At 36.5% G+C, this 18,021-nt stretch overlaps 2 protein-coding genes and 1 non-coding gene across 3 annotated transcripts; 1 reads left to right on the forward strand and 2 right to left on the reverse strand.

Annotated features, from left to right (window-relative positions):
* Window positions 1-794: 794 nt before the first annotated feature.
* LOC128857575 (uncharacterized) lies at window positions 795-7,622 on the reverse strand. The gene is made up of 2 exons (XM_054093329.1): window positions 7,522-7,622; window positions 795-1,310 (listed from the first exon to the last, which is right to left on the reverse strand). The coding sequence occupies exons 1-2, from the start codon at window positions 7,531-7,533 to the stop codon at window positions 819-821; spliced, it is 504 nt and encodes a 167-aa protein (XP_053949304.1). The 5' UTR covers window positions 7,534-7,622; the 3' UTR covers window positions 795-818.
* An 876-nt stretch (window positions 7,623-8,498) lies between these two features.
* Window positions 8,499-9,182, forward strand: LOC128861248 (acanthoscurrin-1). The gene is made up of 2 exons (XM_054099232.1): window positions 8,499-8,510; window positions 8,640-9,182. Exons 1-2 carry the CDS (start codon window positions 8,499-8,501, stop codon window positions 9,180-9,182), a joined length of 555 nt encoding a protein of 184 aa, XP_053955207.1.
* A 6,033-nt stretch (window positions 9,183-15,215) lies between these two features.
* Window positions 15,216-15,288, reverse strand: Trnaa-agc (transfer RNA alanine (anticodon AGC)). The gene has a single exon. It is a non-coding gene; the product is annotated as a tRNA-Ala (tRNA).
* Window positions 15,289-18,021: the final 2,733 nt, after the last annotated feature.

Here is an 18,021-nt window from a genome sequence, read left to right on the forward strand (position 1 = left end):
CTCACACCCGATCTAAAAAAGTGGGTAGAAGGAAAGCACGGTGAGCTTAACTATTACCTCATACAGTTTTTTTCCGGACATGGATCCTTTCGCAAGTATTGGTGGCGAGTGGGAAAAGCGAGCCTACCAAACTGCCTATATGGAGATACTGAGTGTGATGATGTGGAGCACATCTTCTTTAAATGCGAGAAGTGGAACATAGAGAGAACAGGCCTGCAACGAGCTATTGGTGTATTTACACCTGCAGAAATAATTGAGAAAATGATGATAGATGAAGAAAAATGGAATGCCGTCGCAAATTTCGTGGAGAATATTACCCGAAAATAGAAGCGAAAAATGGAAACTTATGCTGAAGAGCATTGAGCACAGGTTTCTCAAAACAAACGTCCTTCTTAGGACGCCGTCGTGGCCCTCTACCTCGAAGCAGTGCTGAAGCAGTCCAGGGGTGGAGCGAAAAATCCAAGAGAAGAGGAGGGATACTTTTAGTGTAATCACCACACACGTAGTAGCGACGGTTACTATATGGTGCGAAGGCATTTTTAACCCAGCCCCTCCGCCAAAAAACAAAAACACACATTTGGGAGAAAGATTTACCCATTGGTTGGGCTTCACTGGTCACACTTGGCGCTCAAGTTGAAGGAGTTAGGAGAAAATGTAAAGGTGGCAAAAAACTAAGTCTAATATAAACTGCAAGGAATATTTGATAGTTCGAAGCCAGCATTCATTTAAACAATGTTGGATAAATTTAATTTAAATTTATTAAATAAAACATAAATATTTTAAACAGAAAAACTTAAACTCAATTCGGTGCATACAATTTAACGCCGCTTCCAAGCACCAAATCCGCCAAATCCATGTTTGCCGAAGCCTCCAAAACCACCGCCATGCCCACCAAAACCTCCCAAACCGCCACCATAACCGCCACCGAAGCTCGATGCCGATGCAGATGCAGATGCCGATGCAAAGCCCTGTCCACCACCATAACCGCCATAGCCGCCGTAACCACCATAACCACCATCCCAGCCGCCGCCAGGCCACACAGGTTCGGGTACCGAAATGGGTACTGGCACAGGCACCACTTTCGTTATGGGCACAGGAATGGGATGTGGCACCGAAACTGGTACCGGTATTGGCACTGGCCCCGCTTGGTAATTGTTTATAACGCTACTACTGGCATACGCACCGCTATAACCACCACCGAAACCGCCGCCAAAACCGCCACCAAATCCACCGAATTTTTTCTTGAAATGCGCATTTGTAGGTGCTGCGCAAATGCCCAAGAAAAGCAAAGCGACAAAGCTGGTGATTTTCTGCAAAAGAAAAAATTAGAAGAAAAGTTTTAGAGAATTTCCTTTAGTGAAAGTATTTAAGTACAAGATAAATATAATTAAATTTACTTTATTGTAATAAATTTATATTTTTTTAATGGTGTAACTACGCTCGTGGTATAAAATATTCCAGGATGGAGCAATTAATGAACTGAAGTTAATATATATACATAAGTCTTTATGAGCTCTTTGGTAATTATTGAATGGAGAGCATAAACATACTAGATATTAGTACAAGGGACGCAAAATCAATCGCCCAATCGGAAGATTTATAATTTTTGCAAGGTGTCGTACGTCAATAATATTTGACACGTGTATACTTTGACAATGGAGCTCGTAAAGGTCAAAATAAAGTTTTCCATCACTCAAACCTCTTTTTTTATTTGGTAAAAAAGCTATTCAAAAACAAAATTGGATTGTTAATTTTGCTCTATTTTTCATATTCATTTTTGGGTACCGAAAAATTATTGAAACTGAACAAAGAAAATTATGTACATAAACTTTAAGCGGAAAAGTTAAATCTTGGCCTTTTAAGTAGTTTGCTCAAAGCTTTCGAGCTTCAAAATATTGCAAAAATACTAGTTTCTATTAAACTAGAACCAGAAATTCGTAATAAACATAAACAACTGTTGACAACACAACAAAGGAGAAGAATGTTTCTTGCGTCGCATTGTTGTTGTTATACTTATTATGTATTTAAAGGGGATTTTTTCGAATTTTAGAACTTCAGAAAAAACTAACTGATATCTTGTTTTCACATATTTATACAGAATACAAAATATTATTTTATAGTGCTTTTAAAAATCTCGATCATGACTCGTCATTTGAATGACGAAATACTTTTGCTTTGGGAATTAGTTAATATTTATACTCATTATTATTTGTCATTTAAGAGAGATTCACACAAAACTCGTTTTAAAAGTGTTTGTGCTAATGAATTCAAATAACCACCAATTCATGTGGACATCGCAAACAATGAAAGGTTTTCGGGAATTTTTCAATGAATGATTTTTCTTTATGTTCCTATTCAATAGTTAATTACCCAGTAGGGAAGCGCTAAATTCGGTTCGGGCTGAACTTTATCTAAAGGCGCATATTTTAGTAAAATTTAATTCGGGCTGGCTGTAAAAAATATAAATAATATACGTTAATCATTCAAAAATCGGGTAAAAGCTGATTTTCTGTGTTTTGTCAAACTATCAGTAAACAGGATTTGTAAGACAAAATTTAGAGAAAACCCAAATATGTTTAAAATATTTCCTTAAAAATGGTAAACAAATCCTGATGACTAACACAGCTGTGAACAGCTGTTAAACCCACAGTTAGATTGAAAAGTATTGCATACCCTATCGATGGAAAATTTACAGGTTGGTTGAGAAGTATTGAAATGGACACATACTAACCGTAGAGGACTAACACAAAACGGATACCCCATTTTACTATCTCATCTTGCGTTTAAGCACAAACCAAATTTTATTTAAATGGGTCAATTCATTTTTTGGTTATAGTTTTAGTGCGTTGAATATTAACTATTCAAAAAGTGCGAAAACACCAGCATTCCTTGCGCAATTATATTAGTTTGGGGAGAAGAAATCAAATATTTTTATTTTTTATTTTACGTAAATGGTTTTAAACTGTTTTATAGTCGATATTTAGCTCTTTGGCGATGCTACGACTACTAACATGCCGGTCAACACCGATTATTTCTGTTCGATTATGTTTATCGACTTTTTCGACAACGGGCCTGCCTGTGTGAGGTGCGAGGTGATTTCAAAAATGCCTGAATGGAATCGCCGAAACCAAATTGCACGTAATTAGCAGTTACCGTATCGGCACCATAAACATTATTCACAATTTCAGAGGTCTGGCTTACCTTTCCGCCTTTACCAAAGAAAAACTGTGAGATGTACGAGATATCGATTATTACAGCCATCTACCGAGAAAATAATGTATATCTTTTTCCTCAAACTAATATAATATGTCTTGTGAAGATCGCAGCTAACTAAGTGTCTGATTGCTATAGCATAGGAATCTCAGAAGAACGAATACTCCATATTTTACATATAGAATTACGTATGAAAAAGTTCTTCCGAAAGTTAGTGCAGGGATAGTAGAAAATTATTGGATGATCACTGGAATAAGTGTATGAAAGTTGATGGAGATTATTTTGTATAAAAACCCCCGTTTCATATTAGTTTATTTTTGCCTTCTTCTTTCTAAAGATATAGACGAAATTATAAAAGTGGCACCCATGGACGAGATTTGAATATTTATTTATTTATTTTTTTTTTATTTCAATTATTGTTTTTTTAATTTCAATTATCTTTTTATACAGGTACATTTCATTCTATAACAATGCCCATATTGATTTAAATTTCAAACTCTTACAAGATTTATTAAGGTTTTAAGATTTAAGATTTTTAATTGCAAAAAAATTTCATCAAAACTTCACTCTTTTTAAACAGAATATTAAAAATAAATAAATTTGGGTATGCAGTTTTTAGACCATTAAATTTTACTACAATAAAGTGCAAGTTTGAAGTAACTCACAATCCTCGCTGATTTTTGATAATTTTCGCCCAGAGGACGCCTTTTTCCTACATAATAAATGGACGACACGCAACACCTTCATGGAAAAAATTTTAAAATCAACTAGAATTTTAAGCTATTTCAAAACTTTCACTTTATTACTAATTAGAATGGATGGGGGTTCCAGTACAACTCAGAACTAAATGATCTCACTCAGAACGAAACAGCTGTGCGTTCTGTTAAAGCGCAGCACATAATAAGACTGGGTCATGTTACCCGTATGCCAGCTGACTGTGCCGTGAAGCAAGCAACGAAGCAATGAAGAAAGTTAATGGGCATAAATGTCAAATGCAGACCAAGGAAACGATGGATAGACGCAATGGAAAACGATCTCAAGGATTTGAGAATACGTAACTACGAAGCAAAAGCTCAAGATCGACCACTTTGGAGGAGCATTCTGAAGGAAATTTCGACGCGCCCGTGTTGTAATGCTGTGAAAGAAGAGGATAAAACTGCATACCCAAAAATGTTCCAAAGATTCTGAAGGGAAAGTGTGAAATTTGGATAGAAATTTGATAAATGTTTAAACATTTTGCACAAAGTTTGAAGGCTGAATTCATGTGGTTTTTAATATGTTTAGAATAAAATATATTTTTATAAAAATAAATTATAATTTAAATTAGTTTTAAGAAAAAATATAAATATGTATATATTTGTGTGTATTTTTATTTATTATAAATATAATCATGTTCACAAATAATATTATATTTTTTTGAAAAATATTATTAATTCAATATTTAGCAGTTACATTTTCTTTTTAATTTTTTTTTTTTTATTTAATAAAATCATAGACATTTAACATTTAATGTTGTATACTCGTATCTGCACAGCAATTCAATTTGAAACTAACTGAATTTATTCAGAATTTAGAAAGCAAAAAATATATTCAAAACTTATCAAAATTTGACCTACTTTATATTTGGACATAGATGGCGCTCCAAGCAATAAGAAGACGTTGTTCCTAAGCAACGACAGGTGGGCTTTTCCACTATTTAGGACTAATAGCGGCGGCTAATCACCTACCCTGTCAGAAATCAAATAGATTAACGAAACCAACGCAAGACAAGTCTTGTTGAGGCCTATGCTCCCGAGAGGAGTGAATAAGGGGGAAAAAATATTCTGACATATGGAAATCGGGTGAGCTTCCTTTTTTCGGACATAATGGCAATTGAGTGAGTTATCTTTCTTTTTTCGGAACTTAAAGAACTTAATTTAAGCTATATCTCAAAAACTGTTCTGCATTTTTAACATCTGCCAGTCAAGCGAAACGTTTGAAAAACTGCCGACATAATAGCTGCAGCACTAAAACATATTCTCTGGTTGTGCTGTAAAACCTATAATTTTTATAATTCAATTTTGACTTTGCTGCGCTGCCTCGTTTCAACAACCGAAATCACAGCACCGGAAAATATGTAAGTATTCCCTTAAGTTCTCATATGACTTTAACTACGATGCCTCAAAGAACTCAGTCACAGCACAGTTTCAAATTTGTACTCGTATGACTATGCTGTAGTTTTGCAACCTTTTAATATCTGTGAGGCTTCTGTTTCATGCATCTTTCACCAATAGTCATGACAAAACTCTCCCTGTTTCTAAATCCCTATCACTATACTGTCTTGTTCTAACAAGTTTCGCAGCAAAGCTCCGGTTTTTTGGTATTACTTTGCTTTCGCTGTTGCAGCTTAAATTTTCGCAGCCAAAGTATAGCGGATGAGATTGAAATGTAAATTGAAAACAATTTCAAGCGCTTGGCAAATACTATATTGCAGATCAAAAGTTTTCTTTTTATATCTTGTGAAGTCATTGTGAATACTCATTCTGGATGTTGTGGATGTTTGAATAAAAATATGAAATTGACATTTGGAGATAAGTTTTTATAAGTATAGATATTTGATTACTAATTCCTTAGGTAATTAGGGTAATTCAAAAGTGACGCCTAAATGTCAGTAGTGAATAATTCCCAGATGGTACCTTTTTAATGCCATCTTTGACAATTTTCAAGATATACAATTTTACACGCTACACGACAGATATACAATTTTACACGATAGATCAACGCGTTAAAACTATTGAAACTTATTATGAAAATGGTCGATCCTTAAGAGATCGCAAAATTCGAGATTTTCTTTGTTGGAAATAATCGTTCGAATGGGTTGACAGTTCAAAAGTTGGTGAACAAATTTCTATAAATTGGTTCTGTCAAGCGTAGAAAAAGGGCTGGCAGAACTAAAATTTGACGTTCTTTTAAGAATATTGCTGCTGTAGGGCAAATTGTTGCTGAACAAACTTCAACATCGATATTTCGAGGTGCATCCACAATTGGACATTCATGAATCGAGGCGTTTGGCGGGTATTGTTTGGCACATAGAGACGTGCTCATGGTGAACCTAAGAACCGTATTTTGCATAAAAATAGTGTAACCTAGGAGATTTAAGGGTTAGGTGTAGTCAGAATTTTCAAACACTTTAATTTTTTTTGCATTTCCTTAAAGTATAATATCTTAAAAATATTGTGTGAAAATTTGAAGTGAATCCGAAAAATACTTTTCGAATTGTTCAACAATTAACTAAGGGTGGTCGGACACTCCGGAGCGTTCGAGAGCAAGCAGCTAGCAGCAGCCAGGCAACCGCGCAGATAAGCGCGCTAACGATAACACTCCAGAAGGTATCATAGAATGCTACGTAGGCAAATCGATATTGTGGAAGCTGCTATAACGGCTGAAGAACTATTATATTGCCCAGGAATAGATGATACAGTGTAAGTAATTAAATAATTCATATAACTCTACATAAATCGATAGCAAAACTTTAAATGCGTTTTTTCAAAACTATGTTTTTGATTTCAATCAAATTTATACTGCTTTTGAAAAATATAAAAACTCGTGCCTGATCGAAGGATTTTTTTTTTCAAAATTTCAATTTTTTTTAAACAATTAATTGTCGGTTTTTTTCTTGAAAATCTGAAAAATATATTATTTCCTGAGGGCGCCACATTGTTAATTTTGAAAAAAAGCACAAAAGACACAAGATTATCAATTAATAAAACTAAGTTCTCCTGTCCGATTGATTTTAGATGAGTCTCCAAGGGCTTGTGATGATCACCGCAAGGGACTTCTGGACAAATGGGATCCCCACAAACAGCGATAACTTTTACAGCTATTAATTTTTTAATTTTTTTTTTTTTGAAATTTTGCTAAAGTCAAGTCGTAACATGATTTTTTATTTTTTTTATTTTTGTAAAATAAAGCAATTGACTAGCAAAAAAAAAGTATTCAAAGTCATCATTTTTTCGGACCTCTGACTACCGCTATCCCCTTAATTTTTACATATTTTATTTTAAAACAACATCTAAGCCCGTCTTTTGTTACTATAACTCCATCATTTACACTTCCACAGTGAAAAGATATTTAATCACTTCGCTCATCACAATCGCTGCAATATATTGTTAAATTAAAACCTTTTTTTCTTAAATGCCTTGCATCCATAAATTGCTTCAAGACATATTAATTACAACTCAACTCAACTCACTGTTGAACGAATTAATCTGGCTTTGGTATTGAATGCACAACATAAACAAAATTCAACAACACTGAAGGTCAACTTACGAAATTTCCCATCGATACTTGAATCACACACAAAACTACTTCACGGTACACCAAAAATATAACTAAACTGCGTACAAAATTCGTATAGACTTTTATACAAATAAGCGCAGATGCTGTAGAGACCCTCTTGGGGCGATCGTTTCAGTGGTGCTATCGAAAAGGGGAATTCCGAAACAAGTAAGACATGAAAAAATCCTGTTTTTAACAAAAAAAAAGTCATCCACGACAGTCACCAACTATTGAATATAGCTCGTCATGCTATGAAGCGTTTACATAAATATTTCAATTTAAAGAGATGAAATGAAATATGAAAACATATTTAAATATGTACACATAAATATATGTACCTATGTATGTACTTATATGTATGTATTATAATATATAATAAATACTTAACAGAAGTTTGCTTCGCGCGCCAACTCACGTGTAGATCAATGCAACATAACGCAACATAACATGACATAAGCCCATAGTTGGTATTGATTTGCTGCAGAGCTGATTTGCATAAATCTTTGTTTTTTCTACATACATTTTCTCTGTTTGTATGTTTTTGTTTTATATCACAAAGATTGCTCGAGTTTATTGGCCGAAGTGTGAATCGTTAAATGATGAATGAAAGCAAAAGTTCAAATGCCGAGTTTAAGGTCAGTGATGCAGTTAGAATTAGAATGAAGTCTCGTATGATACTTTCTGCTTATGGAAATTAAATAATTTGCGAATTTTGCGAAATTTGTTTATCACTTCCCGTCTTGTCAAGATTGGCTGTTTACAGATAGAATATCAACCGCAAAACAATCGGATAGTTGAAGGCGCGTAGGCGTTTTATAATTCAAATAACTAAAATTTTAGTATATAAACTTAGACACCACCAAGCAGCAAGCATAAACAGTTAACTAACTGAAAAGTATTGATTCAAAGTTTGTTTCCAACAATTAAAGCAACAGAAAAAGGCGGAAAGGAATAAAAAAATCACCAAAATGAGATCCTTTGTAAGGAAAAACAAAATTCACACTATTTGCGTAACCGCTCCTTAATCGCGCTTTAATAAATCGAATTTGTGCCAATTTTTAAATAAATCTGTCAATTACGAATAGTACTTCATATCTTCTTTCCCAAAGGTCCTTGCAACGCTACTAATGGCGCTCATTTGTGTACCCTCACAAGCGCAGTTCAATTTCCCCTCATCAACCACCGGCAACCACCGCTATCCCAGATATCCAGCGCAATCGTCATTTGGTCCGTCCAATCCGAATAGTATTGATGTTGGTTCCATTGGCAGCCGCTATCCATCATACCCATCACAATCACTTTCACCCGGCTCTCCAGGCTCTGGTCTGGGTAGTGCAGGACTTGGTGCAGGCAGTAGTTATCCTGGATCAGCAAGCACTGCGGCTTCACCATCAACTTTAACCAGCGGCAATCCAAATACGCGTATTCTAGGTCTACTCGGCGGTGGCGGCGGCGGTGGTGGTCTCTTTAGCAATCTGTTAGGCGCTTTAACTGGCAGAAATCGTAATCCAATTGGAGGTGGTGGTGGTGCCAGTGGCTTTTATCCATATCCAGTGCCCGCACCTTATCCGGGATTCTCACCATATGGCGTGCCCTCGCCCTATGGCGGCGGTTTTGGTTATCCTGGATATGGTGGCGGTTTTTATGGTTAAATGCCGAACAGCTGGACTGGCTTTGCGTATTCACTATGAAAAACTTAGTATTAATATTTGTTAATTTTTAGCTTTAGTCGTTGTGTTTGTTATTTAATAAAAACAAAAAGATTCCTGTACTTAACATAAAAATAATGCTTTATTTTTGGTTTTAAAAGGTAACCACCTTCAGCGGCCTCCGTTTGGAGTCGGCTTGAAACTGTAGGTCCCTCCATTTCGGGAACAACATCAAGACGCATACCACAAATAGGAGGAGGAGCTCGGCCAAGCACACAAAAAGGGTGTACGCGCCAGTTATATATATATACCTTCAGTGAGAGAATCAAAATTTTGCAACTACTTTAGTTTCTAAAACCTTGTTTTTAAAAAAACATTTGGATAGAAATTTTGCCAAAATAAGTTTTAAAAATATTATATTAAAACGAGCTTTCCTGAAAATCTGAAATGGATTGTCAGATTTTAAATATTTTCTCAAGCAGAAATCCTTCTCTTTGCGAATCTACACAAAGTAGCATATGGCTTGAAAAGTCCCGGGCCTGAACATAGATATCACTAGTTTTATTGCATTTACCTTTTTTTCAGTTAGTACTAACCTTAAACAGACAGCTGTTAAAATTTCATGATATTCCATTCATTAGTTCTTGAGTTATTGTGCTAAGAGTGACGCTACTTTTTTATTTTTCAAACAACGGATCAAAAGGAATTTCTTGTTCTTCTTCGAATTGCTCCCACATCCAACGAATTGCCTCCCAGCGACTACTGGCTGTTCGCATACTTCAAAAAAATGTTCACCAGTAAGAATTTTCACTCGAATGAAGAGGTTATCGCTGAAATTGAGGCCTATTTTAAGGCAAAATGTAAATCGTTCTACAAAAGTGGTATTGAAATGTTAGAGCGGCGCTGTAGTGATTGCGTTGTTCTTGATAGAAATTACGTTAACGTGTTTTCTTTGTTAGGCCCGGGACTTTTCAGCCCATGTGTTAGGCTTGCTTGATCAGCTGGTTGGTGCCTGTTTGTCAAAACGGGAGGATTATTATTTTCTTTTCCTCTTCTTCCTTGAGCTGAAGTTTGATAATTTGTAGAATCGATATCAACTGGTATAGATTCATCTTAGCCCTTTCGATAAGTTATACTTCGAATATATATTTGAAACGAACTTATAAAGCATTTACCTATAGGGTGTTCAAAGCTGGTTAAATAGGACAGAGCAAATTTGAAGACAAATATTTAACTCCAAATTTCATTTTCATTTTACAACAAAAAATATGGGACACTTTATAAAAAGTTATCACTTGGAAAGCTCAAAAGCCTAGTGCGGTGTTCATGAAAATGTGTTTTTCAAAGCCTATCCCAAATTATATACAAATCATCTTTTGGCACATAGTGCCTATATTGGGAGAGTGCACCTTAAGTATCGGTTGTTGTTGTTGTAACAGCATAAAACATTACCCATTTTGAGGGAAGGCTGCTAAAGACTAGAAGGCAGAGACGAATGTAAATTCGCGTCGTTCCGCTAACAAAGGACTGATTATAGGGGAAGTATTGAACTTCTGAAGGGTTGAAAGGCTTATTCCCCTTCCTGATGTTGGTAAACCCACTTCTCTGACAGAAATCAATGCGCGGTACTTCGAACCAGGCGACCTTGCAACCAATAATTGAATACTCGTTTTATTAATTATTTGAATGCCTCATACATTATTCTTAGTAAAAAACCAACACTTTCCACATAAAAATATTAATATAGTATTTTTATATTTAAATATATTTTTAAATTCTTTTACATTTTATTTGTTCATTTCATTTCATATATGTATGTATGTAGTATGTCTCATACAGTTTATTGATACATAAAAAGTTTGATGCAACATTTCTGAGGTTTAAAATTTTTCGTTATCTAAAGCCATTGGCTGAGGGAGAAATTCCTAAACATTCACATGGCCTCATACGGGTATGCCATCTTGATTAAAAAGTTCCCGAAACAACCGCCAGGAAACGCTCTAAGTCTACTGATTTGAGTCCGGTTTTTTTTTTGTCAGGTTGCCACGTCTGTGATCGATGCCCTACCAATATTGTATGGTCCAGAACGACGCGTGTAACTTTTGCCAAGAAGACAGAGGAAAGATGACTATTCCCTAGCAAAAAGTTTTAGACCAATCAGTTTAACATCGTTCGTGTTGAAAAGTCTAGAACGAGTGGTGGAGAAACATATTCGAGTGGAGGTATTGCCGAGAAGTCCACTTAGTAGAAATCAACACCCTTAGCCGATTAGAAAATCATGCGAATCAGCCTTACACGATCTTGTTAGCAAGATTGAAGCCGGGCTGGAACCTGACGAGTACATAATGGGCGCGTTCGTGGACATTGAGGGGGCTTTTGACAATGCCACTTTCGGCTCAATATGTTCTTCTGCCGAACGACATGGAGTTCATCAAACCATTGTAAAGTGGATATATTCCATGCTCTCTGAGAGGCTGTCAACCGCTGATGAAAAAAGTGACGAATTAATCACCGTCAGGGCCAAGCAAGGATGTCCCCAAATAGGTGTTCTTTCTCCGCTGCTGTGGAGCTTGGTCGTAGACTCTCTACTAGCGGAGATACAGGAACTCGGTGTTCATGTCTAAGCATATGCGGACAATGTCTGTGCGCTAACATCGGATAAGTCCCTAAGGAGGCTTTGCACGAAAGTGCAGAGGATTCAGGGCAAAATCGATCACTGGTGCACGAGATAAGGTCTTTCCGTCAATCCGAACAAAACCACCATAGTCTTGTTTACGAGAAAACGGAAATTGGATGGATTTAGTCTTCCAATACTAAAAGGTCTGACATTTGGTCTTTCCGATGATAAATAAATATCTGAATCGCGCATTAAGGATTTTTCAGCAATGCCGCAGAGCCTTTGGTAAAACCTGCGGTCTGAAACCTGTTGTGGTCCTATGAATGTACACAGCACTTATCAGACCAATCATCACTTACGCCTCTGTGGTCTGGTGGCGACGGAGCATAGTTAAGACCACACTCCGGGAACTATACAGGCTGCAAAGAAGCGTATGTCTATGCATTACGGGTACCATGAGTACAACCTCCGGCGATGCTCTAAATGCTATGTTTGATTTGCTCTCCTTGGATCTTAAGCTACAACAGGAGGCAATAAAAGCAATGTGCAGACTCCATAAATATGGTTTCTAACACGAAGACGGAACTTCAGGACAGAGAGAAATCATGAAGTTGCTGTCTGAGCAGTATCTACTGTTTTAACCTGATATCCATAGCTTCATTTGGAAGGAAATTTGATTTCACGCAATGGAGCAATCCAGAATGCATTCAGAGAGGTTTGACGGATATTTTCTTTGCAGATGGGTCCAATAATGAAATAGGGTCTGGAGCCGGATGATACTTAAACGATAGTAATAAGTATCACTATGCTATGGGGGAAATGGCAACTGTTTTCCAAACCGAAGTTTTTACCATCCTGAAAGTAGCCGAATGGATACTCGAGAAGAGATGGAGCGGGAAACAGATTGGAGTTTTCAGTGACAGTCAGGCTGCACTGAAGGCCCTGGAGAACGCGAAGCAAACCTCAAAGATTGTTCAAGAATGTAAGAAGAAGCTTAATTCTGTCGGAAGACAAAACAGGCTTTTACTAATATGGGTTCCAGGACACTCCGGTATTCAAGGAAACGAAATTGCCGATGAATTGGCCAACCGTGGATCAGCGGTTCCCCTACAAGGGCCAGAGCCAATAATCGGAATCAGTTCCGCAGCAATCATGAATTGGATCAGCGATTATGTATGCGATTTACATAAAGGAAAGACGTTCGGTTGATGGTCGGTATTATTACAGGACACAACCCATGGGGTCAGCGTATGACCACCATTGGAATCATTGAGAACTCAATGTGCCTGTCTTGCTTGGATGAGGTGGTTGGCACTGAGCACTTCCTCTGTGAGTGTCCTGCCTTTGTTAGAGCAAGGCTACGAGTTTTGGGTTCCGATGTCGTGAGAATGAGTAGCATTCGTTCTCTAAAACTGGAGATATTTACAGATTTGCCAAAGAATCTGGAAAATTCTCATAGGACTAACTACCTTTATCTCTATCTCTATTCTTTCCTATATCTTTCTCTGATACTTTTCTGCTTCCCTCTTTGACTATCTATCCTCTTTCCAGAGCTCTAGGGCTTTTAGCCTGAGTGTTTTAGGAGCCACCAAATCTCCTGGTACTCCTTGGCTCGACCTATTTCATTTTTAAGGGGTACATTAGAATACCTCATTTGCCACTGCCCTGCTCTAAACAGAATTCAATACAACAAAAGTTTACACTGTTTATTAAAACTCGTCAAGACATCTATGACGAATTATGTTTAACACGACTCCAACAACACTGGTAACACTACGGACTTGTGGTCTATGTGAGATCTATTCAGATTATCCAGATATACCTAACTTGACCCTGACATTTGTAAAAGTTACACCGTCTTGAGTAAATCTACTTCTGGAGTGTTTTCGATGTTTATCCATTTTAAAAATGGATTTGAATTTGCAACAACGAATTCGTAAAATGAATTTGCGTTAAAAATGTAGTCAGTGGTGCGAAAACCTTAGAACTTTTGGGAAACTGTTTCGGTAATGATACTCCAAAGAAAACAGCTGCTTACGAGTGGCATGAACGCTTCAAAAGAGATCATGAGTTCATCAAGGATGACGAACGTAGTGACGAGCCATCGATATCGAAAACTGAAGAAAACATCAATTAAATGAAAGAAAAGTTGATCAATAACCGCAAATTAAACATCAGAGAGCTGACAGAGGACTTTAACATTGTTTTTGCTTGAGTTTTTGCCGTTTTGCAGCAATGTTGGTCTCAAACGACCTGAATTTCATGCGAAAATGGGGCCGCGCTGACATCGCCAAAGACATCTGAGGCTAAATCAAATCCAACATACATGAAACGTATCATTACTGGAGACATGACGTGGATTTATCAGTACGACACGCAATTCAGGCACCAAGCGAGTGAGTGGAGAGGTCCGAACGAACCAATATCAAAAAACTCTCAGCCAAAAAAGAAAGTGATGTTCACGGATTTTATGGTTACAACGGTATTGTACGTCAGGAGACGTTTACGCGCCAATTCGCCAAAAAAGAAAGGATTTGTGAGGAAACAACTCTTAAATTTTGCGCCACAATAACACTTGCGATGGTATGTGCCATCATTATCCGTGAATTTTTAACTAAGAGCGAAACGAATACCATCCAAATGCCATCGTACTCCTGTTCAGCCTGATATGACTCCCTGCCATTTTTTTTCTGTTTGATCGGTCCAAAAAACCACAACGAGAAACGCGTTTTAGCAGCCGAAAGGAACTAATGAAAAAATGGTAAAGGACTCTGATGGCTGTACCGAAAATAGAGCTCCAGAAATGTTTCGAGAGCTGGATCCAACGCTGGCATAAGTGCGTTGCAGGAGTACTTTGAAGGTGATAATATCACTTTTGAGGAATAAACTTGAATTGTGAATTTTCTGAATATATTCCGGGAGCTTTTTGATCAAGGTCGTAAATCATAAAAAGAAAACTTTAAAAATTAGAACAATTATGAACACTCTCCAAAATTTTTTTTGCATCATCACATCAACAATTTCTTCGCTTCAAAAATAAGCATTTTTTAATAAAAATATAAAACATGCAAATAATCTAATTTATATTTAGACAACTTGTTTTTTAATGATTTTCTTAACACGATCCAGCTCGCGTACTATATAACTCTGTGCTAAGTCAAAGTATATGTGGAAGTAATAAAATACTTGTATAATATATCAATCTTGATTATTCCGTATTATCTTAATTTTTTGTGAGCGCTAATCGACGCTAATTTCATTATGTTCCTTGTTAAACCGAGATTTGAAAATAAGCACATCACACTCAACTAAAAAAGCTATGCCAAGACATTTTAGTATCATGAAAGCAATAAAAATAAACATATACAATACATGTAAAAGAAAAAAAAATTTGTGCTTGAAAAAAAATTATATCAGATTGGAGATGCGGGGCATCGATCCCCGTACCTCTCACATGCTAAGCGAGCGCTCTACCATCTGAGCTACATCCCCATGTGGAATTATTGTGTCCAATGCTGTATTTAACATAGCAATGGACTTATGTGAGTGAAGCGATGATATTGCATAGTTTGAAAACTACTGCACACACTAGTGCAGATTAGATGCCACTGTAATAGATGCGTGACCCTGAATTCATTGATGTTAACATACATATGTATATTTGTATACATGCGCGAGTATATGTACGAGTATATATTTGAACCAAATTTGTTAACAGTAGATGAGAAAGTTACTCATCATGTGATCAAAAAATGTTATGATTTACAGGCTTTATTCTTATCTACTTAGTGTTGCTATACGTTCTGTTAAAAAATAGACAAAGCAGGGGACTTTTAAATTTTAAATGCAATGTTCACGTTATTATTTGTTTTTTGCTAAAATGTTTTCTTTCAAAATAAATACTATTAAGTTGGATTTACAATTAATTAAAACTAGAATTGACCTCTCCAAAAAGAGGCCAAGAAAATTGTTGTTATTATTCGTTTTGTGTGAAATCGTACTACCGAAGAGAATTTAACATTTTAATTTTATATAAAATTGGTATTAAAATCAACGAAGATAAGACGAAATATATGATGATGTCCAGACAAAGTAAACCAACATCAGGCAAACTGAGCAAGAGGAAGGCCGAGAACAAGATGGGCCGACGAACTAGAGGACGACATCAAGAAACTTAGGATAACGAACTGGAAAAATGTCGCAAGCGTTCGAGACGCATGGAGGTCCCACGTGCAGCAGGCCAAATCTGACAAAGAGCTGTAGAGCCAAAAGATGATGATGATATTTGGCAGAAGACAACGCTGCCTCTTTACCTTTAAGCAATAATGAAGCACACATACATTTTTGTTCAAAGCCTGGGTTGCCTTGTGATCTTTTCTCAAAAAACTTTAGAACATAGTAGTAGTTCTTGCATGAGAAAATTTGAAGGAAAAACTCTTCTTCAGCAGTTCTTAAACCTTTTTATATAGGATTTTCAAATTTCTTGAAATTTGCGGACCTTTAAACAGGAGTAGGATGAAAAAGAAAATCGTATCTTGGTGATTGTGGAAATTGTGCTAGTCAAATATTTAAGTTGCTAAATAACTCGGTACCTCCAGCAAATTTTTCGTGTATCGCATTGGGTTCGGATTGTTAGAATTATCTTAAGCGCGCAAGGCAGGGACAGAACCGTCGGTCGTCCATGTATTATTCGTGCGAGTAGAGCCATAAAAGTTGTGTGAGAACGAATTCTCCGAACTTCCTCAAGGAGCAGAAAATCGTGGATAGAAAGCTGGACATATCTCTCAAATCCATGCCACGAATCAATCGTTATGACCTTTCTATTGTACTGTATATAAAAGTTTTACGCAGACGCACCGACCATCCTCTAACTACGCGGCTAAAACTAATAATATTTCTCCTAAATTCATCTACATGCATATGAGTGTGTGTACATTTTCATACGCATCTTGTGAACTATACAAAGTAAACTTATTAGATATTTCCCCTCATTTTAGGTGTACGGTGTATTTTCCAAAGGAGCGTAACTGTTTTTGTGACAACGCTTGTATCACAGCGTCACCTAATATACATTCAAATTGTCAGAGTGGCTCATGATGATGCGCTTTAACCAGTTTTACCCATTCCCTTACATACATACATATGCACCTACATGCATGTATGAGTCACTTCCCTCACTACAGATTACTGACCTTGCACACAATTTTCTGTTTTGTATTTATTTGTTTAAATTATTTTATTTTCCCTTTTGTACAAATTCTTTACTCAAAAAATTCATAAGCTGCTAATAAGTATCATACGTGATTGTTAAGTAGTAAATATTTGTAAACCCAAAAAAGTTTAATCACGTTACACATACATATTTACATATATAAATACATACATAAATAAATCGTTTACTTATATGGACGTATAATCCCCATAGAGGTGTATGGATTATTATAACTGATTAAATGTTCGTTCCCCAGATAGAGAGGCAAAGCCGCTCCTATATTCGCATGTTGTACATCAAGATGGGATCTGTATGGAATAGGGTGGTTGCTAACATTCAGTGGTCCTTCCACTGGAACTCCACCAGCTCTGCCACCATAAGTAGGCTCTAATCCAAAATGGTTGTATTTTTGTTGTGGTGTAATCGATGCATAGCTACCGAAATCCGGAAATTCATTCAGCCGCCTTTGCGGTGGTGCTTGAAAGCCCATTCCTGGCGAAGGGGCACCGTAATGAGGAAACGAGTGATAGTTATTGTTGTAAGTGGGTGGAAAACTGTTGTAGTTATTGTAGTAAGGGTAACCGCCGCTGCCACCCGAGTTGCCCACACTGTAAGCTGGCGGTGTAAAATCCCCAACATAAACACGATTTGCTGCTGCCATAGAATCCAAGCCATTGGTGAAAATTAAAGATGTGGTGAGTAAAAGCTAGACGATTGGAAAGTTTTTTAATTGCATTCGATTTTCGTTTGAGTAAAGGGCAACTTACGAGAATTATCCTCAGCATATTTAACAGTTTGTTGACTTGTTCAGAGGAAATGTAACTTTCGCAAGTGTTTTATAGATTAATTTTTAATTTTCTTCGCTAATATTTTTTTGGATAGACACAGCCGTCGGCTTTTAGACCGTTTATTCAAATAACAAAAATAAAAACTTGAATTTTAATAAAATGTTATTTTAAATTGATTAAAAGAGATTTTTGTAAATAAGCGAAGGTTAAATTTTTTACTGGTAT

This window comes from Anastrepha ludens, chromosome 2 (assembly GCF_028408465.1).
Source record: "Anastrepha ludens isolate Willacy chromosome 2, idAnaLude1.1, whole genome shotgun sequence".
Classification (NCBI taxonomy): Eukaryota; Metazoa; Arthropoda; class Insecta; order Diptera; family Tephritidae; genus Anastrepha; species Anastrepha ludens.